The sequence below is a fragment of the Schistocerca americana genome, chromosome 11 (assembly GCF_021461395.2).
Source record: "Schistocerca americana isolate TAMUIC-IGC-003095 chromosome 11, iqSchAmer2.1, whole genome shotgun sequence".
NCBI classification, from domain to species: Eukaryota; Metazoa; Arthropoda; class Insecta; order Orthoptera; family Acrididae; genus Schistocerca; species Schistocerca americana.
In genome coordinates this window covers 204,520,945-204,547,840 of record NC_060129.1, presented here as the reverse complement: position 1 = coordinate 204,547,840, position 26,896 = coordinate 204,520,945, and the positions used below count along the sequence as shown (strand labels likewise).

At 43.4% G+C, this 26,896-nt stretch overlaps 1 protein-coding gene across 1 annotated transcript in view; it reads left to right on the top strand.

Annotated features, from left to right (window-relative positions):
• Positions 1–26,896, top strand: part of LOC124553563 (neuralized-like protein 4) — a 282,401-nt gene that overhangs the window by 190,177 nt on the left and 65,328 nt on the right. The window contains exons 23-25 of the mRNA XM_047127409.1: positions 2,720–2,900; positions 12,139–12,303; positions 24,037–24,315. Coding sequence (XP_046983365.1) covers positions 2,720–2,900; positions 12,139–12,303; positions 24,037–24,315 — 625 coding nt within the window. The remainder of the gene's footprint in view (positions 1–2,719; positions 2,901–12,138; positions 12,304–24,036; positions 24,316–26,896) is intronic.

The window sequence follows — 26,896 nt, the reverse complement described above, 5'->3', positions numbered from 1 at the left end:
CGTTGTCATGGAAGCGCAGTCGATCGACGTGAGTATTCGTCTATCCCGGAGGATTCTCACTGTGTCTTACTGTTCACTATGCACTTATGTTTTCAGTTTATCAAACTCACATCCCCGAGTACTGGAAACATTTAAACTACTGTACAACAGCACAATACATCAAAGCTGGGACATACACAGTTGTTTATGAGACTGCAATATCGTCAATTTTCTAAAAGAATCGTTATGTTATACTGAACGTGACAATACTGCAACCTACATCCTTCTCCATCTGCCTAGTGTATTCATCTCTTGGTCTCCCTCTACTATTTTTACTCCCACCCCGCCCCCCCACTTCCCTCCAGTACTAAGTTGGTAATCCCTCGATGCCTCACAACATGTCCTATCTACCGATCGCTTATTCTACTCAGGTTGTGTCACAGATTTTTCTCCCCTCTGCTATTCAGTACCACCTCATTTGTTACATGACCTACCCATCTAATCTTCAGTATTCTTCTGTAGTACCACATTTCAAAAGCTTCCATCCTCTTCTCGTCTAAACTGTTTATCGTCCATGTTTCACTTCCGTACATTGCAACACCCCAAACAAATATCTTCACAAGAGACTTTCGAAGACTTAAATCTATGTACGATGTTAGCAAATATCTCTTCTTCACAAACTCTTTCTTTGCCATTGCCACGCTACGTTTTTCATCCTTTCATCTTCAGCCACCATCAACTAAATTCCATTATCCTGGTTTTATGTTGTCGATGTTCATCTCATATACTCCTTTGAGGGCACCGCCCATTCCATTCAGCTGCTCTGCCAACTCGTTTGCCGTCTCCGGCAGAATTACAGTGTCATTGACAGACCTCAGTTTTTATCTGTTGTCAGTTAACTTTAAATTCTACTCCCTTCTTTGTTTTCTTGTACTTCTTATACACTTTGTATATTTTACATAAATGTATGGCCAAGGTCTAAAAATAAATAGTATCCTAATTTTGTAGGCTGCTGTAGATGGGAGATTAATCTGCTGAAACCGATAAAGCTAAATAACAATACCTGTCGAAGTGTTTTTCTTCTCAGTTTAGGGTTTTATGTAGCTGCTGGAGCAGAGTCAGAACATTTCACGAGATCTTTCAGCTGACGTAATACCTGACGTATTTGCCTTTTTCTTTTAATTCGGTTGCCACAGTTGATCATCTCGAAGTAGAGGTCCGGCTAATCGGTGCCACTAAAATCCTACGTGTAGCCGAGGAAAGACTTGACTTCTCCTCGTTTTGCAGCTGTTATTGGAACAAAATAACATAACTTCTACTGGTACTGTCAAAAATCACATCTTCTACTTCCATTTTACGAGCCTGTATTTCCTCGAACAGGTGTACAGATCGTTAGAGTGACTCGTGAATTAGAGTAGAAGACAACTTCTCATACTATCGTTGCACCTCGAAGACTCACCGTGATGTTCAACGTTACAGTATGTTTCATTTGTCTTACAATCATCTTGTCCTTTGTTTTCATTATTGGAGAGTGAAGTTGCTCTCTGACAGTCTGGCCCTGCCCACAGCAGGTGAAGCCATTTACTCGCCACCACAGCTCGCCATTTTCTCATATTCCACACCTCCCGTTTGACGTCTGTGTTAAGTACGAAAACGTACACCTCTGCGCAGTACGTGTTCCGTGACTTACTCCCTACTTCCTGTTTTTCTGTGACAATCGTCTTCTCTCGTACTACACGAGGAGTGTGAAGTGCCGCGCACTCGACTGTGCAACTGACGACTGAATTTTGCTTAAAAAACATTGTATGTCGTATTTATGTCCTCGTTCTAATCGGTGTTCAAAGACACAGTGTGTGGCAATGCTCCACTCGCAAGATTGCTGCCTCCCCTCCCTCCCTCTCGAGCATAAACAGGGTGGCGTTGTCACTGTGGGAAGTTATCAGTTTGCCTTGGCGAGTAATATGTGTAGATAAATATTTAGATATAGGGTCAGTGCATAAGTTCGTAGCTGTTTTCCATAAGTTTAATAAACGTGACACACAAACATAACAGAGACTTCAGTCATCTTTCTCTGTTTACAACAGTTTGCCGATGCCGGGGTAACTTCTCGATTCGGCGACTGTGGAAATCGCATTCTTTTGAGGTGAAGAACTGCTCGAGCCACGTTTGGATCCTATTTTCGTCCGGAAAGACAGCTCTGTGAAGACTGTCAGATAAAGAGTGGAAAAGCTGAAACTCTGAGGCGTGAGATCACGTGAAAGAGCGGAATGACTTGTCTACCCGACTCGTGTACAGTGTTTCCTGTCCGCCTAGCAGAATGCGGGCAGGCGTTGTCGTGGAGTTGCGTCACTTTACACGGTCTTCCCAGTCACCGTTCCCGGATTGCATCTGCGAGACATCTCAGTTGTCGGCAATAAACGTCGGCAGTGACGGTTACACCTCGAGAAAGCAATTAGTTCTAGACCACTCCGTCAGTGCTCCACCGGCTGCGCAACATTATCTCTTGTGGATGTGGGCAGGTCTCCGTACGGCAAGTTGCCGCTCTGTTTGAACTCGATCGTTCCTTTATTTTATTTACGTTAGCATAAAGTCCGAGACTGTAGCACTGTCATTCAAAACGGAGACACTACGAACTTGTGCACCGACCTAATAATTGATGATCGTAAAGTTGATTATTTCTAAAATGACCTAATAACGTCAGCACACGAAGTCTGTCTATATCTTACGTCACGATGCCCAGTGAACCGACGGGGTCGGAAGGCGACACCTGCGAAGACGTCCCGGTCGTCAGGGAAGTCGCGGCGGACGACGGCGCCGCGGAGCTGGCAGTGGGCGCCGCACCGCCAGAGGACCGCTCGGAGAGGACGAAGGGCTCCGGCGGCGTGTCGTCGTCCGACAAGGGCCAGCTGTCCTCCCGACAGGTGAGTGCGGAGGCCGCGCACCTCCCGGAGCTGCCGGCCGAGCCGCGTGTACCCGTCACCGAGCCTCTCCGTTCGCCCGGCCTCGCCTTGCCAGCCAACTCGTGCCGGTACTCGAGGAAGGAAATAAGAGTGCTATGCCGATTTGTAGTAGAGCCGTTTTCCGACATTATGAAATATCTCTGAGGAAACTGTCGACTCACAGCTGGCACGGACCCAGAAAATACTGTTTGTGTGATAGACGACTGATCTTTTATTCACAGAGTGTAGTGAGTGCTATCTACAGGGAGCTGGTTAATTGTTTATTTACTTTACACAATCACGAGAATGGCTACAAACTGAAACCAATTGGATGTTGAAATGTTAAAATATGTCCGGCTTCTCTGTGACGTGTCATCTTCGAGAAAAAAAGAAAAATAATGAAAAATAATATTTTTGGTGTTACAGATCAATTGTCGTCTTGCAGAATACGAATATACATATCCACAATACGTAATGTGGATGACATTGTGCACAATGAAAAACCAGTGAAAGGCCGTGGCACATTTAACAGGTCAGTTGAGGAACGTAAGTGACGAATGCAAGTTACAGGTATATATGAGCTGTTAAATACACCGTACTGTATGTTAACTGGTGCTCATTGTGCACAATGTAAGCTGTATTATGTATCGTGGACGTGTGCTCGTATCCTGTAGTACGACAGCCGGTCTATAAGACAGTATACAGTGTGTTTCGTTTATCTGATGACCGCAGTTTTACAGGCCGGCCCCGGAAGCCGCACCTGCCGGTCGAACGGATCGGCCGGGGTCACTCGATCGGTGAAACGGGCATCACGAGTGTAACGGTGAAGTTTGCGAACAGAACAGTGGTGAGAGCGAATTAATCAATTCTTCAAAGAGTGTTTATTACAATTCGTATGTGTGTAGAGTCCACTCTTACTGTTAGGAGATTGTTTGAACTGAAGTTTCAAGGTGTTAGAGTTCAGAGTTGTGATGGAGTTTACAAATAAGTGAGAACATTTCACGAAACGGGAAGTGTTCGAGGCTAGAAACTTAAATGACGAGGTACGGTGCTCGCAGGAGCTCGTCACGATGACATTGCGTACCGCCTCGAAAATTTCCCTAAAAAAATCTCTGACGTCTTTTGCAGCAAACACAAATATTGTGCACCTCTGTACAGAGAAATGCTATCGTAAAATGGATCCTTACCTTATTCTGTTTTTAGACGAAGCTCGTTTCCATTTACACGGATACGTCGGTGTCCAAAACTGTCGACCTAGGAGCGCAGATAGGCCTGTCGCGCTTTACGAGGAACCCCTTCGCGATCAGAAAATAGGAGTGGGGTGCACAGTTAGTGGTGACAGAATAATGGGCCCAATTGTCTTTAATGACACTGTTATGAGCAAAATATATGTGCGAAACATTTTGTGACTGGCTTTTAATGAACTGAGTGAAAGAGAACGAAGCTTCGTATTTTTTCGACAGGATTTGGCGAGGGCCGATACGGCCGATGTTTCTTACCGCACAATTCATGGTGTGTTTGACGAAAGAATGATTAGTAACAGTATGTGACCAGCTAGGAGTCCCGATTTAACTTCGTATGATTTTTTATTTGCGGGGTGCACTGAAGGACAAAGTGTACATGACAAATCCTCATCCGATAGAGGAACTCGAGGATAATATCCGTGAATCGGTTAATTTGATATCTCAGAGAGAATTACATCGTGTGATTAATAATTTCTCAGTATTCTTTCCATTTTAAGGTGATGTGGCAGAGACAGGTCAGACACATCTTAACATTTCAACATGCACTTGAGAATGGCTACAAAGTTGAAACCTTGACTGTGTAAAATAAATGAACAATTAACAGTGAAATGGCAGAAATTTCTTTCAAAAAATTCTATACATGTGTGGCCCCCCGTGCAAGAAAGCTCACGAAGAGCAGTTTGTTTGTGAAGCGTTTGGTTGCAGGTTCATCTAAGATTCTTTCAGGTGGGATAGTGCCACAACTGATATTTTTATCCAGTAAAATTACAGTCAGAGTTTTATATGTGCAGCTGCTTTTCTGTTTCTACAGGGTGAAGCAAAATTTGCGCACTCGGGCTTTGCAGTGAGACTCCTCACGTGCCGGCGATAAAAAAAAGTCTCGCAAAATTTCATGTGGCAGAAAAACGACGTTAAGGAGTGGCAATATGGCAACACACTTACCACATGTACAGTAACTATCTCTAACAGCACAAATAAGTAGTGCTGTACAGTTGGTCCAGTGGATTGAGTTTTGGGTTAGCGTGCAAGATGTCGACGGTTCGATCTCGGGTTGAGTAGTACGTTTTTTATTTGGTAAATGTAGTCCTGGTGGTACGGTATCTGGCATCTTAATTGGCAACAGCGATTGCAGCGGGTCCTCTAGAAAAAATTTGCACTTACATACTACAATCATAGAAATGGAAGATCGGTCAGCCCTTTCCACGTCGTACGCACGAATTTATTCGCACCACTTCATCTACTAGATGCCAAACCTGTTTTCTTTGTACCCTCCTCCAATGATCTCATAGATTAGGACCAACTATTATTCTTGCCTCATTCTTAGGGCCTACGTTACCAGTAGTACTAGCAACGTGCTTTGCGAACAATGTCCAAACTCGATTACTATTTGTATGAATCATCACCTGATCCCAATAATTATGCCTTTCAACACTGGGTTTGGTAACCGCATGCTGTTTAGTACGTACCTCAATACATTAATATTATTATTGTTGTTATTATTTTATCAATGGGATTGTGGAAAGGTCATGTCTATTACCATTAGGCAAAAAGTGTAATTCGAAACCCAACATTTCACAATTAGCGGTATTTGGATAAATCATACAGAACAATATCTGTCAGAGGGTTAAGGCGTGTTAGGTGGAACAACTGGCAGGACTGACAGCGTGTTTATACTGTTTGCGCTTTCCACCAGACAGGGACTGGTTGCCAGCGGAGAAACGTGTCTGTGACAGACTCCAGTGTCTACATCTACGTCTACATGATTACTCTGCAATTCACATTTAAGTGCTTGGCAGAGGGTTCATCGAACCACAATCATACTATATCCCTACCATTCCACTCCCGAACAGCGCACGGGAAAAACGAACACCCAAACCTTCCTGTTCGAGCTCTGATTTCTCTTATTTTATTTTGATGATCATTCCTACCTATGTAGGATGGGCTCAACAAAATATTTTCGCATTCGGAAGAGAAAGTTGGTGACTCAAATTTTGTAAATAGATCTCGCCGCGACGAAAAACGTCTTTTCTTTAATGACTTCCATCCTGACTCGCGTGTCGTATCTGCCACACTCTCTCCCCTATTACGTGATAATACAAAACGAGCTGCCCTTTTTTGCACCCTTTCGATGTCCTCCGTCAATCCCACCTGGTAAGGATCCCACACCGCGCAGCAATATTCTAACAGAGGACGAACGAGTGTAGTGTAAGCTGTCTTTTTAGTGGACTTGTTGCATCTTCCAAGTGTCCTGCCAATGAAACGCAACCTTTGGCTTGCCTTCCCCACAATATTATCTGTGTGTTCTTTCCAACTGAAGTTGTTCGTAATTTTAACACCCAGCTACTTGGTTGAATTGACAGCCTCGAGAATTGTACTACTTATCGAGTAATCGAATTCCAATGGATTTCTTTTGGAACTCGTGTGGATCACCTCACACTTTTCGTTATTTATCGTCAACTGCCACCTGCCACACTGTACAGCATTCTCTTCTAAACTGCTTTGCAACTGATACTGGTCTTCGGATGATCTTATTGAGTACACGTGTCGAATTTTCTCACTGTGGATATGCGGATATGCTTCTGGTCTCCAGTGCATCTGACAACCAGGCCGGTGTTACCACTCGTGAATATGCTGCCAGAAATACTCGTCGACGCCGTCCTACTCAAAATATGTTTCGTCGTCCGGAGCTGCGCCTTCGGGAGTCGAGTTCTCTCCCTCCACCACTGCGTGACGGAGGTCGTCCGTGGACTCGCCGTACTCCGAAACTATTCTGGAGGCCGTACGCCGAGAACTTCGACAAAGCACGGCAGCTGCGCGTCTCGCGAAACGCGGATGTTAACGTGCTGCACGAGCCCGGCCTGCACCCCGATCGTTATACTTTCGCACGACACCTGCACCCCACAGATCGGCAACGGCAGATGCAATTCTGTGAACGGTTCCGACAATAGGAAGCCGACTGTTAATTCGTGAACACCGTAATACGGTCGTACGAAGCGGCATTCACTCGAGGGTGTCTTCGATTTGCACAGTGCCCACCACGGGTGTGAGGTTAACCCGCGCCTCACCCGCAACCTCAGGTATCGAGTTCGTTTCGGTATTGACGTCTGGGCCAGAATACTGGGTGACGGGGGTTTGGGCCCCTGCGTGTTGCCTGACCGGCTGGTCTGGGAGAGGATACGGTTCCGACATGATGGTGCACCTCCACTCTCTGGAATTAATGTGCGACAGTATTTGGACAGAACATTTCCAGGAAAATGGCTCGGACGTGGAGGTCCAGTTGTATGGCTACAGCGTTCACCTGACTTAAATTCCCTAGATTTCTTCCTGTGGGGACACCTGAAGAGGCACATGTACTCTACTCGGCCAACGAATGTGAATGAATCGGTAGCGCGTGTTTGTACTGCTCTCGTTACTGTGGACGGAGCTCTGCTGCAAAGGATCCGGAGCTGTACGACACGGGGTCGCGAAATGTTTGGACGTGCGGGGAGGTCACTTTGAGTATCTGTCGTTCCGGGTTCCTGTTCTGTCAGCTTTGCGACCGGTGTGCGAGAAGACACCCTCTTTCCTGCTGTCGAATAAATAGTCGACAGAAATTAAACCCGAAGACAGTGCACTTGTTTACCTTACATTATCAAGTAAGTGCAGCTGGTTATTAGGAGATAACGTAGAACGAGGGGAAGGCAGCCCCTCTGCCTACGCCTACACCTACCTACACACATCAATCTTCTATATGTGGGTGGTCATCTTTCCCTTATTTTGCATTTTATTTCATCAAAAAATTTCCATTATTTTTATAATTATTAGATGAAAAGGATAATTGCTAGACAAAAAGGATAATTGCTCAATATCTGTGTGTTGCTGCTCCTCAACGAATTTCTCGTTAGCAGAGTAGTGTGGCTCACGGTAGAAAACAGTGCTCGTGTCTGCCGAGTATGACGAGGCTCGATAATGTAATTTGGACACTGCTTCCAAATGTTTCTTAATCGGCTTTGTTATTTTCTTCATTGTTCACAAATTACATTTGAACTGTAAGGAAAACATTAACCACATTTTTACTAGACAAAACCAATTGAATTCACAGTCCAAACTCCATGTCTACTTCCAACTCACTACTCCTTAACAGACTCTGTGCTCCGTACTATTTGTTGACAGTTACGAAGATATACAAAGATTACATTCAAAGATATTCACTATGTGATCAAAAGTATCCGGACACCTGGCTGAAAATGACTTAAGAGTCCGTGGCGCCCTCCATCGGTAATGCTGGAATTCAGTATGGTGTTGGCCCACCCTTAGCCTTAATGACAGCTTCCACTCTCACAGGCATACGTTCAGTCAGCCGCTATAAGGTTTCTTGGGGAATGGCAGCCCATTCTTCACGGAGTAATGCAATGAGAAGAGGTATCGATGTCGATTAGTGACGCCTAGCATGAAGTCGGCATTCCAAAACATCCCAAAGGTGTTGTATAGTATTCAGGTCAGGACTCTGTGCAGACTGGTCCATTACAGGGATGTTATGCTATTGTAACGATTCTGACATAAGCCGTGCATTATGAATAGGTGCTCGATCGTGTTGAAAGATGCAGTCGCCATCTCCGAATTGCTCTTCAACAGTGGGAAACAAGAAGGTGCTTAAAACATCAATGTAGGCGTGTGCTGTGATAGATGCCATGCAAAACAACAAGGGGTGCAAGCCCCCTCCATGAAAAACACGACCACACCATATAACACCGCTGCCTCTGAATTTAACTGTTGAAACTACATATGCTGACAGATGACGTTCACCGGGCATTCGCCATACCCACACCCTGCCGTCTGATCGCCACATTGTGTACCGTGATTCGTCACTCCACACAACGTTTTTCCACTATTCATCCGTCCTATGTTTATCCACCTTACACCGAGCGAGGAGTCTTTTGGCATTTACGGGCGTGATGTGTGGCTATGAGCAGCTGATCGACCGTGAAATCAGTTTTCTCACCTCCCGCCTGACTGTCATGGTACTTGCAGTGGATCCTGATGCAATTTGGAATTCCTGTGTGATGGTCTGGGTAGAAGTTTGCCTATTACACATTACGACCCTCTTCAACTGTCGGCGGTCTCTGCCAGTCAACAGACGAGGTCGGCCTGTACGCTTTTGTGCTGTACGTCTCCCTTCACATTTCCACTTCACTATCACGTCGGAAACAGTGGACCTAGGGATGTTTGGGAGTGTGGAAATCTCGCGTACAGACGTATGACACAAGTGACACCCAATCACGTGACTACTTTCGAAGTCCGCGAGTTCCACGGATCGGCCCACTGCTCTCTCACGATGTGTAATGACTACTGTGGTCACTGATATCGAGTACCTGGCAGTAGGTGGCAGCACAATGCACCTGATATGAGAAATGTATGTTTTTGGGGGGTGTCCGGATACTTTTGATCACATAGTGTACGTGCTGAGACAGAGGCTGTAATTATTACGTTCGAATTATCGGGTGCAAAATGGCAAGTGCATCACATACAGTCCTTTCTGAGGAAGAGATTGTTGACCTTTAAAGGAATCTCTGTATGACAACCGGAATGACAAAGATTTTGATGACAGTGATTCATTTGTAAACAATTTGAGTGAGACGATTATAGAACAGTCCACCCCATAGTATGTTTCAACAAATATCAAATAATGAAAAGTTTTGTATTGTAATGCTTTTGTAAATACATTCGAATGAAAGCACACTTCACATTTTAATGTACACAGTATTTGTCAGTAAGGTGTCACATTGTTTCCACAAAGAGAGAGACACAATTCTCTATGGTGCACTTGCTGCCCAGGTGACAACACTGTAGATAAGAATGCACAGACACATCCCGTGCATTATGGAGTATATCAACTTAGCTTTAAATTATGGTGTATCGGGTTCTTCAATACTTAATGAAAAATAAGGAGGTAAGTTGGAGCAGTTCCATTACGACCTGCGTGTGAGCTCAAATTTCTCAGACATTCTAGCAGTGATCATTTCACAATACTCATAAATGAGTCGCACAAATGTTTTGTCGTGGATGAATTACGTGTCCTTCAATTGTTCCTATGAGTCTCAGCCTGACACCTCCTTTTCCTACAATTTGTTTTATCTACATCTGCACGACTGATTTGTAGTTCACAAATAAGTACATCGCAGAGGGTCTGTTGAACCACCTTCGAGCTGTTTCTGTGTTATTCCATTATTGATCTGTGTGTGGGAGACGCTATCACTTTAACTTTTCTCTGTGAACAATTATTTCTGTTATTTTATTATGATAATCATTTCTTCCTATGTAGGTGAGCCCCACCAAAATATTTGCGCTCTCTGAGGTGGAAGTTGGTGACAGAAATTTCACAAGAAGGTCCTGCCCAGTGAAAAGTGCCTTTGTTTTAATGATTGCCATCCAAATTTGACTATCTTATCCGCGCTCTGTGGTACTCTCTCCCCTATTTCGTGAAAATACAAAACGAGCTGTCCTTCATTGAAGTTTTTTGATGCCCTCTGTGAATCTTATCTGTTGAGGATCCCATGCCATGCAGCAATACCCCAGAAGGAGGCAGACAAGTGTGGTATAGGTGTCTCTTCAGTAAATCCGTTGCACTTTCCTGCCAATAATTCACAGTTTTTAGTTCACTTTACTCACATCATTATCAGTGTGATCATTCCAGTTTAAGTTATTTTTAATTGTAGTCCTATTTAAAGCTTTAGTTTTGTGTGATTTATTGTGTAACCAATATTTAGTAGATTCCTTTTCTTACTTGTGTGGACGACTTCACACTTTTCATCATTTAGAGTCAATTGCCACTTTTCCCACCGTAGAGGTATCTTGTCCAAATCACTTTGCCATTGGTTTTGATTATCTGTTGACTTTAGAAAACTGTAAATAATAGCATCGTCTGCAGGCATTTCTGTAGATCAGGAACAGCAGTAGACCTATACCACTTCCTTCGGGACTCTAAGAAATCACTTGTATTTTACTCGATGACGTTCTGTCAGTTATTATCGACAATGACTTTTGTGACAGGAAATCAGGTTTCTGAGTCACAAAACTGAGACGATACTCCGTAGGCATACAGTTTGATTAGAAGTTGCTTGTGAGGCACGGTGTCAAAAGCGTCCTGGAAATATAAAAATACGGAATCAGTTTGAGATGCCCTGTCAATAGTTCTTATTACTTCGTGTGAATAAAGGGCGTGTTGTGTTACACGAGAGCAATATTTTTTGAATCTGTGTTGGCTATTTTCCAATAAATCATTTCTTCAAGGTATTCATAATATTGGAATGCAGTGTGTGTTCCAGAGTTGTATTGCAATTTGACATCAGTGATACGGGTCTGCAATTCAGTGGATTACCTCCGTTTCCTGTTTAGAGTACGGGTGTGACCTGTACTACTTTCCAGTCTTTAGGCACATCCTTTTCATTGAGCGAGCAGTTCTATACGGTTGCTAAATACGGAGGTACTGTATCGGCAGACTCCGAAAGGAACCTGACCCGTGTACGACCGTGGAACGGACCTCCGGTGTATGAATGTCGATCCCGTGCAGCTCTTCTCGCATTCCGTTGCCATCTTCTGATATTTGTTGCAAGAATTTTAAGGAGACGAAATCCTTCCGAGAAAATTGGCATCGGCAATACGGCCTTATCGCGACGCATAGGTGTCTGGCGACGCTTGTCGAAAAACGAGAATGACCGCGGCTCGTTTTGCAGATGCTACGCAGCCTCATTTCTGCGACAGCCTGTGCCAAACTGTGTCGCTTGCATACGAAGTTGTGCTGCCGTGTGCCACACTGCGTCGCACCGTCAGTCGGACCTGTGTGTATTAGACGGACCTTTCTGTTATCTCTCATATGTTTACTTTGTTTCTGCAGCTGTTAGAGATGTTAACCTTACGAGTAGCACTCGTGTTTGTACTCGCGTCACATCGACAGTCGGGTAACTCCGTACAACTCTCCCGTTATGCTGTCGTCACAGGGCCAGTCGGACGCCGAGGCGGAGAGCCTGATGTCTTTCTGGAGCGAGCGCTTCGGCCGCAACATCGAGCTGGGGCCCGGCGGGCGGACGGCACGCCGCACGGCGTCCTACAACCAGGGGCTCGTCGTGTCGGACCGCCAGCTGCCGCGGGACCACGTCTTCCAGGTACGTGTGGGCGCTGTGCGGCACAACGCTGTCTTCTTTTTATTTATTTATTTTATTTATTTATTTATTGTTCCGTGGGACAAAATTAAGAAGTAGTCTCCATGGTCATGGAACAAGTCAATAAATGAAATTATAACACGATAGTAGAAACAGATAAAACGAAATATAAGAAATGTATTCAGGCGACAATTCGTAAGTTTAAATAAAGAAAATCAACAATCTCAACACTGGAATTTGCTTAATTTTTCAGCTCTTCCAGGAGCTCCTCGACAGAATAGGAGGAGTGACGCGTGAGGAAACTCTTCAGTTTAGACTTAAAAGCGTTTGGGCTACTGCTAAGATTTTTGAGTTCTTGTGGTAGCTTATTGAAAATGGATGCAGCAGAATACTGCACTCCTTTCTGCACAAGAGTCAAGGAAGTGCATTCGAGATGCAGGTTTAATTTCTGCCTAGTATTAACTGAGTGAAAGCTGCTAACTCTTGTGAATAAGCTAGTATTGCTAGCAGCAAACGACATTAAAGAAAATATATACTGCGAGGGCAATGTCAGAATTCCCAGACTATCAAATAGGGGTCGACAAGAGGTTCTCGAACTTACACCACACGTAGCTCGAACAGCCCGTTTTTGAGCCAAAAATACTCTTTTGAATCAGAAGAATTACCCCAAAAAATAATACCGTACGACATAAGTGTATGAAAATATGTGAAGTAGACTACTTTTCTTGTTGAACTGTCACTTATTTCAGATACTGTTCTAATGGTAAATAAAGCAGCATTTAGTTTCTGAACAAGATCCTGGACATGGGCTTTCCACAACAGCTTACTATCTATCCGAACGCCTAGTACTTTACATTAGTGCTATTGTGTGGGACCCATAAAGAGGGGTTTCTTGATGTCGAAAGAAGTCTAACATAAACATTTTATTGACAGTATTATGAAAAGATAGATCAGTACATGCTGTGTAGTGGAGACGTTTAATTGCACACAGGCACGTCAAAGAGACTGCTAAACCGGTAAACTTCCGGTCTGAAGTCCTTCTCCTGAACTGGAAAATTTCAGGGCACAATGAGAGGTAGTTGAAATCCTGGCAGAGAATGTGAGTCAGTTGCTCCTGTCCTCGGTGGTACTCAGTCACAAGGGGAATGCTGCTCTGTAGCTGGATGGAGGGACTTCGGGAGATGGTGGGTGACTGGAGAGATAAGGCACGGGAGATCTGTTTGTGTACCAGGTTGAGAGGGTAATCGTGGTCTGTAAAGGCCACAGTGAGACTCTCGGCATATTTGCAGAGGGGCCGCTCGTCTCTACGGAGGCGACGGCCATGTGTGGCCCTTCTGTACGGAAGGGACTTCTCGGTACGGAATGTGTGGTAGCTGTCAATGTGGAGGTATTGCCGGTAGTTGGTAGGTTTGATGTGGGCGGAGGTACAGATCTAGCTACCTTTGAGGTGGAGGTCAGCACCGAGCGAGGTGGCTCATAGGCCAAGAACGACCGGGTTGAGGAAATGGGGGGGAACGTGTAGAGGTTCTGGAGGAATGGGGTAGGGTGTCTCCACCCTCAGTCCATATCGTGAAGATGTCTTCAGTGAACCAGAACCAGGTGAGCAGTTTGAGATTGTTGGTGGTTAGATGTCCCACGAATAGGTGGACATAGGTTGCTTCCGTGCAGGTGTCTGTTGCCATACTCCAGATTTGTTTGTACATGATGCCTTCAAAGAAGAAGTAAATCTACATCTACACTTATACTCCGCAAGCCACCCAACGGTGTGTGGCGGAGGGCACTTAACATGCCACTGTCATTACCTCCATTTCCTGTTCCACTCGCGTACAGTTCGCGGGAAGAACGACTGCCGGAAAGCCTCCGTGCGCGCTCGAATCTCTCTAATTTTACACTCGTGATCTCCTCAGGAGGTATAAGTAGGGGGAGGCAATATATTCGATACCTCATCCAGAAACGCACCCTCTCGAAACCTGGACAGCAAGCTACACCGCGATGCAGAGCGCTTCTCTTGCAGAGTCTGCCACTCGTGTTTGCTAAACATCTCCGTAACGCTATCACGCCTACCAAATAACCCTGTGACGAAACGCGCCGCTCTTCTTTGGATCTTCTCTCTCCCCTCCGTCAACCCGACCTGGTACGGATCCCACACTGATGAGCAATACCCAAGTATAGGTCGAACGAGTGTTTTGTAAGACACCTCCTTTGTTGATGGACTACTTTTTCTGAGGACTCTCCCGATGAATCTCAACCTGGTACCCGCCTTACCAACAATTAATTTTATATGATCATTCCATTTCAAATTGTTCGGTACGCATACTACTAGATATTTTACAGAAGTAACTGCTACCAGTGTTTGTTCCTCTATCATATAATCGTACAATAAAGGATCCTTCTTTCTGTGTATTCACAATACATTAGATCTGTCTATGTTAAGGGTCAGTTGCCACTCCTTGCACCAAGTGCCTATCCGCTGCAAATCTTCCTGCATTTCGCTACAATTTTCTAATGCTGCAACTTCTCTGTATTGTGGGTGAGGATACAATTAGTCGATCGAGGCGACTAGGAGGGAATTTGAAGGGGATATGGTTTACACTGTAGGGATGAGGAGAAGGAGAGAAGGTCTTTAACAACTCCTGCAGGGCTGAATTCATATTCTTGCGAACAAAAAACCTTGTCTCACAAAGCTCCTAGCAACCAGCACAAGTTGGTCTCAAAATTACTCATAATTTTGAAACGCATCCCTGTTGGTTTTTGAACACACTCTATAAATTTATTTCTGAGTGAATAGTAAGTTAATTTTTGAATGCGTGCATAGTGTACATGATGTCTGTCAGAGGAATCCTCGTCGCAACTAGAAATAAACTTTCCCGCAGGCAAAATGGGACCGGGTTATACGAGCTGATCGGAGTAAAGCTGAACCGCTGTCTGATAATGTGGTTGACTGGACTTGCCAACGATCAGCGCTGTTGCTGTTATCCATAGTTTCAGACTACCAGAGTGGAAATAAATGACTGACAGGAATAATGGGCAAGATAGATTAATTATTATATTCTCAGTGTATCCAAGAAAATGAAATTTTGTCAGGAAATTTTTGGCCAGACCGCTACGCTAGTAAGGGCCGGTTGTACAGTCCCCGTCTAGCAGCCGCTTAACTTCTATTCTGGAAGTTCACTACTATCTTAGTATTGCCCCAGTTGGGAAATATCGTAGATCCGAGGCTGATGCACAGAGCAGTCTGAGTTACGTTGGGCAAGTGTGTAGTCTCCACGTGACCCGTGTTTACACTTAGTGATTTTGCTGTTTCCTCTTCGATTACTGCTCTCACGTCAAATGAAAAGAAAATTGATTTCTGTGGCCAGGAGCTATCAAGTGAATTAAAATACAGTCACGTAATCACAGAAGGCTAATACACATTATTAGTTTCATATTTTAGTTTATTTCCACTTCTCTGGCAGTCATGCATTAATCGCCTTGTAGAACAATGAAGTTAGTTTTGTTGGTTTGCTACAGAAATTTGACTTTTATTAACTTTCTACGCTGAGGCAGTCAATGTATTTGAAAAGAAAGCTTTGGTTCCTCACTATTGGCAAATTTCAACTGTTCGCTGCATTTCAGGTGCACGTTTTCATCTTCTAGCACGCATGGCATTGTGCCACAATAAAGAATCAAAAATGAGTTAATACAGTACTGGTACTCAAAGAAAATTTACATCCCGAAACCCACACTGAAAATCTTAACATCAGGTCGAGGCCTACTTCATTGGGAATCTAGATATAAGAATGTGCACTTTAAGTATGCACTTTAAATGTCCCATTTTAGTATGGTTCACAAAACTCCGATGCTCTTGGAGTATCCTCTGACGTCTCTTTTCTTTTATGACATACGATCTTGTAATGTTTTACATGTACGAACATACGGGCTTCTTGCGTCGCAGCAGCTGCCAAAGCGCGGTGGCACCAGTTATCTGGCGCTCTCTGACGACTACTGAAATGAACTATTTCTAACAGGTCGTGGGAAAATATTGCGAATGGTGGTTTGAAAAGCGTTACTTTCAAAGTAAATTTCCTTTTTCCCAATTCCTATGTGTGAGAATGTACGATGAATTTCTTGAATCACAGAGCGTTTGATGACGAGCCATTTAGAAGTATTTCCAGCCCAGAATATCAGACATTCATGTCGTCATTGTGAGCAAATTGATGTGGTGCTACGGGAAGCTCTCTCTCCTCTGCGGTGGCTAATTTATTTGTGGAAAACTTTGAGGACAAGTCACTGGACTCGTCTAAAATTTTTACTGGCACATTTGTGTGGTATACCTTAAAGTGTAACACGCGCAAAAAATATCAACATTATATGTGAAAGCTTTGCTTTTCTTGTAGCAACACTATGTATATTAATTTAAAACATAAACTTTTCCTGTTTGAGTATCCGCGCTACTTAACAATGATGTTGCTATTAGCTGACTACATCACGTGTCCTGCGGTCTGAATATCCGCTGTCACCGGCTGGCGAGGTCACGTGACATGAGCTATGAGCTGTGAGTGGCTTACAAAAGCGCATCGCAATCTCGATTACATTGGTTCGAAAAGTAACATGTGGTGTTAGGTGGAATTAGAATTTATACTTTCGTAATACGAAAATATGCAGTGTACATGTTGCTGCACAACAAAAATCTTTCCAAAAGGAGTTTTCTTCCCTAAGTTTCGCTTTCTAAAGTGCCGGGAAATTCTACGCCGTGTATAAAAACATAACCATTCATAGGATTGGTAAGTTTTACAGTTCCGAGGGAAAATATACTATCACTTAATAACACGGAAAAAGTGTGTTTTCTTCCGGGAGAAAGTGAATTTTTAACCAGGAAATCTGGGAAAAATCCGGGAATTTTTTTTCCTTGTCCACGTATACACCCTGAAGGAGCGAGGATCCACAACGGTAGAAAAAATGCATAAAAATATGTAAATAACGTAGAATTACGTCCAAAAAAAGTTGCAAGACTACTCTGACGAGATGAAACCAGAGGGAGTAGGCTTATAGTGACAGGCAAAAACCAATTGAAATTGGAATGAAGTCACAATGAAATCAAAGAAAAAATAAAAATATTTGTTATACGTGTTGCAGGTCTGTGGGTGGGTAAGTGTGAAGATGGGGGATGGCAAATGTGACTAGATTAGGTGAAATTGGTAGGTGTGAACTGAAATATAGAGGTGAAGGAATGGGTGGTGGGGAAGGGTCGGTAGGATGAGATAAAAGTTCATGTGACACAGGAAGGTACAGAAGATACAGAGTGAAAATACGCGGGAGTCACGTAGGGAGAGTGATCAAATTGAAGGTAAAGGATTAATAATATTGGTGGGAGGAATGTGAGACGTGAGATGCTGCACCAACAGGGAGTGCGGTCTTGTAGCAGTGTCATGCGTGGCTTAGACATTCAATACAGCACGACTCATAAGAGTACACGGTGCAGTTTTGAAGCAACAAGTGAGACACAGGAAAAAAAAGGTCAGAGACTGAACATGGTAATATTTTAGAAAGTAGTAGCAAAGGAAAACAACACTGGGTTACGGGGTGGAAGGAAAACTGTTAGGCAAAATCAAGCAGTGGAAAATTCAGGATGGAATAATGACAGTATTATGAAAATGATAAATTGGTACTCACCATATAGCAGAGATGCTGAGTAGCAGGTAGGCACAACAAAAAGACTGTCAAAACAATTGAGCTTTCAGCCAAAAAGGTCTTCAACGGATTTGGACAAAACACACACACACACACACACACACACACACACACACACACACACACACCAGTGCGCGCATACAGAAAGAGAGAGAGAGAGAGTTAGTGAGAGTGAGAGCACCTTATTTGAGAATATGCAGACACTGACTAGGTTGGTGCACTCAGTAAAAATGTTTACTCTGTGTTTTGGTGCAGTGAAAACAATTGTTACAACCAAAATTCTGTAAATTGTATGTAATATTTGTGAGTGGATCTCAATAACTCGTCAGAATGCAAAAGAAAAAGGATTTGTCCAGCAAAATATAAGTAATAGCAAATGTATTAACAAAATATCTGGGCACAACAAAATTCACATTAACGTTGCTCGATTGCAGACGAGAGGGTAATCAGTAGAGGATAATGTACAAATAGTCCTATAAAGCCATATAATGTAAAATTAACAACCGTGTGCAGGCCTAATTTTCATAGATTGGTTATCACGTAAAATATATTCACATTTCACAGATTTGGATAAAGAAAACCCTCTGATGATGGCACAGAGGTGTTTGGGTCACATGCAATAATATTACGAGGTCTTTTGGTGCGATTAAATGTCACTCTTAACATATCTCGTCTTGTATTGAAAATTGTACACATCGAAATTCATTCTAGTACTAACATTTTTACAAGGGTTTTATGTCAGTCTTATGTTTTTATATAAATTATTTGTTCAGTAACATCTATATTATTTCTGCAAAATTGTGGTACTTATCAGAGCTCAGAAATCTAAAAGTTATTTTTTTGATGTACACGCACTGTAGGAGGAAAGAAAATTAAAGGAGTCAATTCGTAATCTCTCCGTGTAAGATGTACAGTTCTCCCATTATTTCGTGTTATTTTTAAATTACCTGTACAGTTCTAGTGACAATCTATTGCAGCATCTCTAAGTGTTTTTTGGGGGCCCTGCAGGGTTATTTTTAAAAACTCTCATCAAAAACTTAATATAATCAATTTATACATATTGAGGTCTAAGAGTAATGAACTGATTAACAAAAAAATAATCTTTTGATGTTTGTTGCTGTGGCAACTAACTTACTAATGCGCCAAAGGGTTGTGACAGAGATATTTGAAAATACTTCAGAATAATTGTATCACGACCAGTCACAAACAAAACATCTAATGTATGTGGAACACACCGAGAGTCCTCCTGCATCTTAAGTGGGCAGTGGTGGAACATAACTGAAAGATAAAAATCTCAGCTTACCTGCTGGCTCGATGTGAAGTTCTGCCAACGCTGCATGTAAAATTATCAATAAAATTAATACTTGGTTACAGTAATTTTCTGATAGAAAGAATTTGGAACTGATTCTTGTCATTTAGTACACCAAGAAGGAATGTGTGTATAATCCCCTTGTCTTGTCAAATTAATTGATCTGAAAAAATAAATGAATTTCTACCGCATGTAATAATGAAATCTTTTCAAAAAACGATTGCAAACAAGTTAACTGCAACGGAATTCCGCGCTTGTGTAAACACCAGTATTTATTACAATTCCCATTAGCTTTCTAATAATTCGGTTAATTTTCTTTACAAATTTTAAGTGACGGAGCTTTCTTAACTGACTCAGCTTCATAAACAATTATAATCATGCAAACAATGATCCTTGTTCAAACACTTCTTACCCTATAACAAGGCAATAAACCGAAAAAGAGCTAGGTACATCACGTCCACTGATATAAACTGCTTTTCACTGATGCTTCTATGTAGAGATTAACTAACTGTTGATCGCTCATATTTGAGGTGCTAGGCTTGGATTTTTTTCCCCTTTGTTTCAAATGACACAGCTGTTGCTGCCAATAATTACTGCCTGATGTCTGTCATCAAAAAATATCCTATATGGTTCACTGCTGCAGCACTGCTAGAATATGCCGTCATCAGCTTGCTTGTGTTTTCATTTTTCATACACGGGGAAGGGGGGGGGGGGGGGTGCTTAAAACAGTGTCGATATATGCTGTTACCCGCATCACCCCTGTTTCTAAACTTCTTATGCCAACTCTTTTGCAGTAAAATAGCACACATATAAGACCAATTAGAAATCATTATATTAAAAAAAAACTAGAAAAAAGCACCTAGTGTTTACCTAGGTTTCGGCATACATAACTACGCATTCCTCAGAACAATAAAACCCATACGTGCCTAAGAAGACCTTTCTCAATGATTAAAAGACTGCCATAGCTATACATTTATAAACAAAAATTACCGTGACGGATTGCCGTCCTCTGGGCCCGGGTTCGATTCCCGGCTGGGTCGGAGATTTTCTCCGCTCAGGGACTGGGTGTTGTGTTGTGTTCATCATCATTTCATCCCCATCCGGCGTGCAGGTCGCCCAATGTGGCGCCGAATGTAATAAGACCTGCGATATGGCGGCCGGACCTGCCCCGCGAGGGGCCTCCCGGCCAATGACGCCAAACGCTCATTTCATTTCATAAACAAAAAAAGATAAACACAAACAGTACATATATACAAAGTCTAAACAACTTAATGGTGTAACCTCCACCTCACACCAGCCTATGTTCGATGGGCCATTGCAGTTTATGGCGGGTCATGGCCCATCGAACATAGGCCGGTGTGAGGTGGAGGTTACACCGTAAGTTGTTTAGACTTTGTATATATGTACTGTTTGTGTTTACCTTTTTTCGTTTATAAATGTATAGCTATGGCAGTCTTTTAATCATTGAGAAAGGTCTTCTTAGGCACATGTGGGTTTTATTGTTCTGAGGAAGGCGTAGTTATCTACGCCGAAACCTAGGTAAATACTAGGTGCTTTTTTCGCAATCAAGGCGGGTTTCTAGTTTTTTAATATATTAACCAACGCTGACGTGCTGCGATGTTGAAGGTTCTTAAATTAGAAATCACCGAGAAACACACACACACACACACACACACACACACACACACACACACACACACACACAGACAGACAGACAAGGTGAAATGAAGAGAGTGATATCGATCAAGAAGAATAATGTAAGTTGATAGGTAAAAAAATCTAAGCAGCGGCAGAACACGGACATAAAAGGAGGTAATAATCGGGCAAGCTTTTGGAACCAGTGGCTCCTTCTGTCAAAATGGTTCAAGGGGAAGGAAGAGGGATGAATGAAAAGGACTGGAGAGGTCTAGGAAAAGGGGTAGATTTCAGAAAAAGTCGCCCAGAACCGCTGGCCAGGAGAGACTTACAATATGGGATGAGAAGGAAAGACTTATTGTTCGGACTGCACCAGACGAGATTTGAAAACCTGAGAGCTTAAAGGTGAATGACGGGGTAATATGCGAGACAGAGGTTACTACTAAAAAGTCGTGCACGAGTTAATAAGAGTGAAGAGCTAAGTGCACTGTATGCAACAGAGGTGGGAGGGAACGTGGCAAAAAATAGACGGGTCAAGAAATGAAAGATGTAGAAAACTAAAATGGAGTGAACAAAGGTATAGTTGCTATGAAGAAATGCTGAAGCAGAAGAAATTAATGTAAAATAAGGCCAGGTGGGTGGTGAGAATTGAGGACGTGTTGTAGCGCTAGTTCCCAATGTCTAGTTCTGAGAAACTGGTGTCCGGGCGAGGAATCGAGACGGCACGTGTGCCGAAACGAGCACCGAGGTCACGACTGTCATTTGTAGAGCACGCTCTGCAACAGGATGTCGCGTGTTGCCAGGCCAGCTACCCACTTCTGTCCACATTAAACCTACCAGCAAACAACTGGTAGGTTACATTACAGGGGTATAGGTTAGGCTCAGAGGTATCTCACCCTGTAGTCATTCATCCCACTAGGGCCTTCCCTTGCAATTAATTGATGAAAAATTATTTCGTGTGATGCCTCAGAGTCTAAAAAATAATTGCATTTTACATAGCAGTGGAGTAGTGTAGTCGTTAAGGTACATTCCTGACATGCTGAAGCTTCTGGCTTTGAATTCCAACATGTGCTTTGAAATTTTTATATTTAAATCTCTATCTAAATGACTTCAATCACTAATATTGTCCAATTAAATTATTGAAATCTAATTTTTTAAATTTCTAATCACTTGCCATATCTTTTTAATCTTGTATCAATTGTTTTGTTTGTCCTCATTTTTCTTCTCATTATGCTTTTTTCATTTGGAATTGTCCATGTGATTTTAATTATTATTCTGTATTAATTACAATTTAATTTCTTATGTTTTATCATTTTATATTTTTGCCCGCCTTATTGTATTCATTACTTTTATTCCTAATATTGCTCAAACTTCATTTCATTTACAATCCCATGTGTGTTAATTTGTACACATAATTAGAATCATTTATGTTTAATATGTTTGTGTGGTGATAACCATCCAAAACATGTTCACCTGGTAACAAAAAATAAGAACTTGCCATCATTGCATAGCCAACATAAGTAGATGAATTAATCTTTCGTTTTTCAGTCCAGTGGATTGCGATTTTTCAACATTTGATATTATGATACACGAATAAAAAACTGAAATTGTAATTTTTTTTACTATAAAAATACAGCGACCAGCCACAGAGCTCAACAGTCCAAATAAAATGGACAAATTGTTATTGTGAAATTGTAGTATTTATGAAGGTTGATACAATACATTTGGCACAGCTGACCGACGACGTCTCTCTCACAACACGCTTGCTGCAGTTGCGAGGTTTCTGTATCTCGTACGAATACCAGTGTAAAATAGAGCAGAAAACTTTCCCTACTGTCGACCACAGAATGGGCAACTTTTGCGACACTGCACGAGCACCAGCAATACCCGGGGCACGTGCTGCACGGCCGCTTACGGCGACGGCGACCTCGTCAGTGAATTTGACTTCCTCTTCCAGGTGCCACATAGAGCTCGTGTGTGTTTTCGAATTTCATTACGCTCTCCTTTGAGCTATTTAATGATCTTGGGCCTCTCCCCAGACCGTTCGGTCATCTGTACTCTATTGAAGCAGATCTGAAATTGCTGTCATTTACATAACAGTTTCAGTAAAAGTGTACGCTATTTTCGCACGATAACCGTACTGCTCACTTACGTTATGGCTTATCAGATGACAGTCTGGATGTCATACTGTAATACGAGCAGTGTACAGTGTCTGATTCGGCCCTGGTGGTGAGAATTGGAACTAATTCTTTCCGTCCTACATCGGTTTGACATTAAGACATTAGCATATCCACCGAGTTACGCTGCCGAACGACAATCACGGTGCAAACTCGATCTCCGTGAGTAGGTGAGCTTTAATTGTAACAACTCGGTATAAATAATGAAAGTTACGCTTCATCGAGCTGAGCCTCGCAGGTGAATCCCCCCTGCCCGCATAGGTACAGGTTCTGGCACGATACGGATCTTACTCCACCCACTGTTCCCACGCTCGGAGACGGTGGGTCGTGTACCGTGACGCGTATGCTTCTCGCTACCTTACAGTGACGTATGTTAAAACGCAGTGACTAAATGTAGTCAAATGTAGGCAGAGATCTGGCATAAACACCACTTAATGACACGCACTAAAATTACTATAAGAAATGTGAATGATTGGAAGATAAAATAAATGGAAATAAGAAAGTAAAATTGACAATTAATTTGACACAGAGGAGGATCAAAAATTTAAAAAATTATGTTTAAACTAATTAATTGAATAAAAATAATTATCAAAGTCATAATGGTAAAGATCTAAAAATCAAAATTTCTAAGCTCTGTACAGGATTCGATCTGCCGACATTCGGCACATCAAAAATGTATCGTAAGTGCTACGCATTGTCGCCAGTCTGAATAAAACTATTATTTTTGAGGTTCTCGGACACTGTAAGAAATACTTTCCTATCAGTTACTCTCAAAAGATAACCGACTGGGACGAGTGGCTGCAAAATGTGACAGCCGGGGCTCCGGTATACACCACCATATAGACGATTTAAAAAAGTCGATCACAACCCTGGGGACCTCCCCTTATACGTTCCGAAGTGGGGTGTCGTCTCGCAGCAGAATTACAGGGCGTCCGACACTCGCAGGTCCGCATCGAGGCGACGGACCCGCGCTGGGTGTCGTCGCTGCTGGTCGGGGTGACGGCGGCGCTGCAGCCTCCGCCTCCGCCTTCGCCCACGTCGACTCCTGCCGCTGGGCCGCCTCCGGGTCCCGTGCCGGGCCCTTCGTCCGCCCCCACGCCGCCGCCCCCGCCGCCTCGGCCCGCCGCACCGCAGCGCTCGACGCACTTGCCCGTCACCGCCCTCGGCCTCGGCAAGGACACGTGGGTCATCTGCGGCGACTTCGTGCTCAGGAACGGCATCCCGGTAAGTACCGACGAGCTGCACGTTGCAGGCTGTCGTCGTGGCCTCGAGTTCGACACTCGGTCGTAAGCAGCGCTCTGCACTAGTCTGTCCTGTATGAGGCTGTGCACCCCTGCGTAGCTATTCGGGGTTGCCACAGGTTCTGGAAATCGGAGAATATCGGGGAATCTCGAACGTGTCAGGGAAATCGGGGAAATTTGAAGAAAAAAAAGAAGAAACTGGAAAAATCACATTTTTGTCGCAGTAGATGAAATGGTTTGTTTATTGAGGTGTCACGCATCGTTGCTGGCTGGGCACAGCTTTAGTACGTGCGCCACTTCCCTGCTCTCTCATTCCCACTGCTACTCTTCTTCCTACCACTCCCCTCAGCTTGCATTCACTCCTGCCACCACTTCTCGCCACTAGCCCGGCAGCTGCCGACGAGAGGCAGGGAGGGGTGAGGAGTGATTTATTTGGATCTAATTGTGGAGACGGCGGTCGTCTGTGCACGAGTTGTGTCAGTGAGTGATTGTGTGTGTGTGTGTGTGTGTGTGTGTGAATGTGTGTGTGTGCTCTCTTTTCAGGCAAAAGCTATGGTTGAAAATTTAGTTGTGAGTATGATTGTTTTTTCTATGTACCTGTCTGTGGCTTGGCTATCATCTTTAAGGTGAGTTTCTACCGATCCTCATTATTCCAGAATGAGATTTTCACTCTGCAGCGGAGTGTGCGCTGATACGAAACTTCCTGGCAGGTTAAAACTGTGTGCCGGACCGAGACTCGAACTCGGGACTTTTGCCTCTCGCGAGCAAGTGCTCTACCAACTGAGCCACCCAAGCACGACTCACGACCCGTCCTCGCAGCTTTACTTCTGCAGAGTGAAAATCTCATTCTCGAAACAACCCCCAGGCTGTGGCTAAGCCATGTCTCCGCAGTATCCTTTCTTTCAGGAGTGCTAGTTCTGCATGGTTCACAGGAGAGCTTCTATAAAGTTTGGAAGGTAGGAGACGAGGTACTGGCAGGAGTAAAGCTGTGAGGACGGGTCGTGAGTCGTGCTTGGGTAGCTCAGTTGGTAGAGCACTTGCTCGCGAAAGGCAGAGGTCCAGAGTTAGAGTCTGGATCCGGCACACAGTTTTAATCTGCCAGGAAGTTTCTCATTATTATTGGTTCTCAGAGTACTTTAACAAGTTACGTGTTGCATAAATTGATCACCGTGGTTTCATTCTCCCAGCGTGCTGTATGTGGCTCGTGAATATCTTGTAATGTTATGTCAGCCTCACTGCCCTTTTTTTTAAAACTGATTTGTGCCTGCAGGATGTATACGACCCGGCACAATCGGGAGATCCGGGGGAAAACCGGGAAAAACCTGGGAATATTTTAGAATTCAGGGATATTTTTTTTTGTTTTGGTTTTCAGTTAAATTTTGGTAATTTTGACTGGTAAGAAATAATACTCTAACAGAGGATATTACTGCATCCCGCTACTGCAGAATAATACTGCAGCACTAAAACGTGAACGAAAGAAAAAACTAAAATAAAACCTAAGTTGCGAAGGAAATGCGCCGTGTACGTGACAAAACACAGTGCTCGTACAAGCATCTGCCAGTAGCAAAATGTGTCAAAGGCTTTCGGAAGACTGTGCAGTGCTTCATAACAACAAATTGCCTCCAATGGACGTGACGTCACAACTGTTTACATTAGATTCATATGAGCAGTTGAGTCGTGCATGTACATACTCCCGCTTCTGGCCACAAAAGTGTGGCAGTTAGCTGTATAACCAAGCAGCAAGACGCTACCCGGAAAAATTTTACTGGCGCGTGCAAGCTGCCACATTCACTGGGAGCGAACTGGGGTATCTGCCCCTGGCGGCAATTTCAGTCGAGCATTAATCGCCTTGCTGAACAATGAAGTTATTTTTGTTGGTTTGCTAAAGAAATATGGCTTTATTAATCTTTTCTGCTGATGCAGTTTGATTTGAAACTAATTTTTTTTTAACTAAATTTTTTGCCAATCTAGGTGCCCGCTTAGTCTACACCTTCATCAATGTGATTACTCTGCTATTCACAGTAAAGTGCTTGGCAGAGGATTGAATGAACCACCTTCAAGCTGTCTCACATTCGTTCCTTTTAATGTGTGTCAGTGCGCTGACGACCTCGATGTTGAGCGCCCGTAAGCCCCAACACACCACCACCGTCTCTCTACCGTTCCACTCTCGAACGGCACGTGGGAAAAATGAGCACTTAAATTTTTCTATGTGAGCCCTGATTTCTCTTATTTTATCCTAATGATCATTTCTCCCTATGTAGGTGGGTGGCAACAGAATGTTTCCACAAACAGAGGAGAAAACTAGTGATTGAAGTTTCTTGAGAAGATCCCGTTGCAACGAAAAAGCCTTCGTTTTAATGATTGCCACTCCAATTCACATAGCATGTCTCTATCTCCCCTATTTCGCGCTAATACAAAACGAGCTGCCCTTCTTTGTACTTTTTCGATGTCATTCGTCAGTCCCACCTGATGCCGACCCCACACCGTACAGCAATACTCCAGAATAGGGCGGACAAGCGTGGTGTAAGCAGTCTCTTTAGTAGACCTGTTGCACTTTCCAAGTG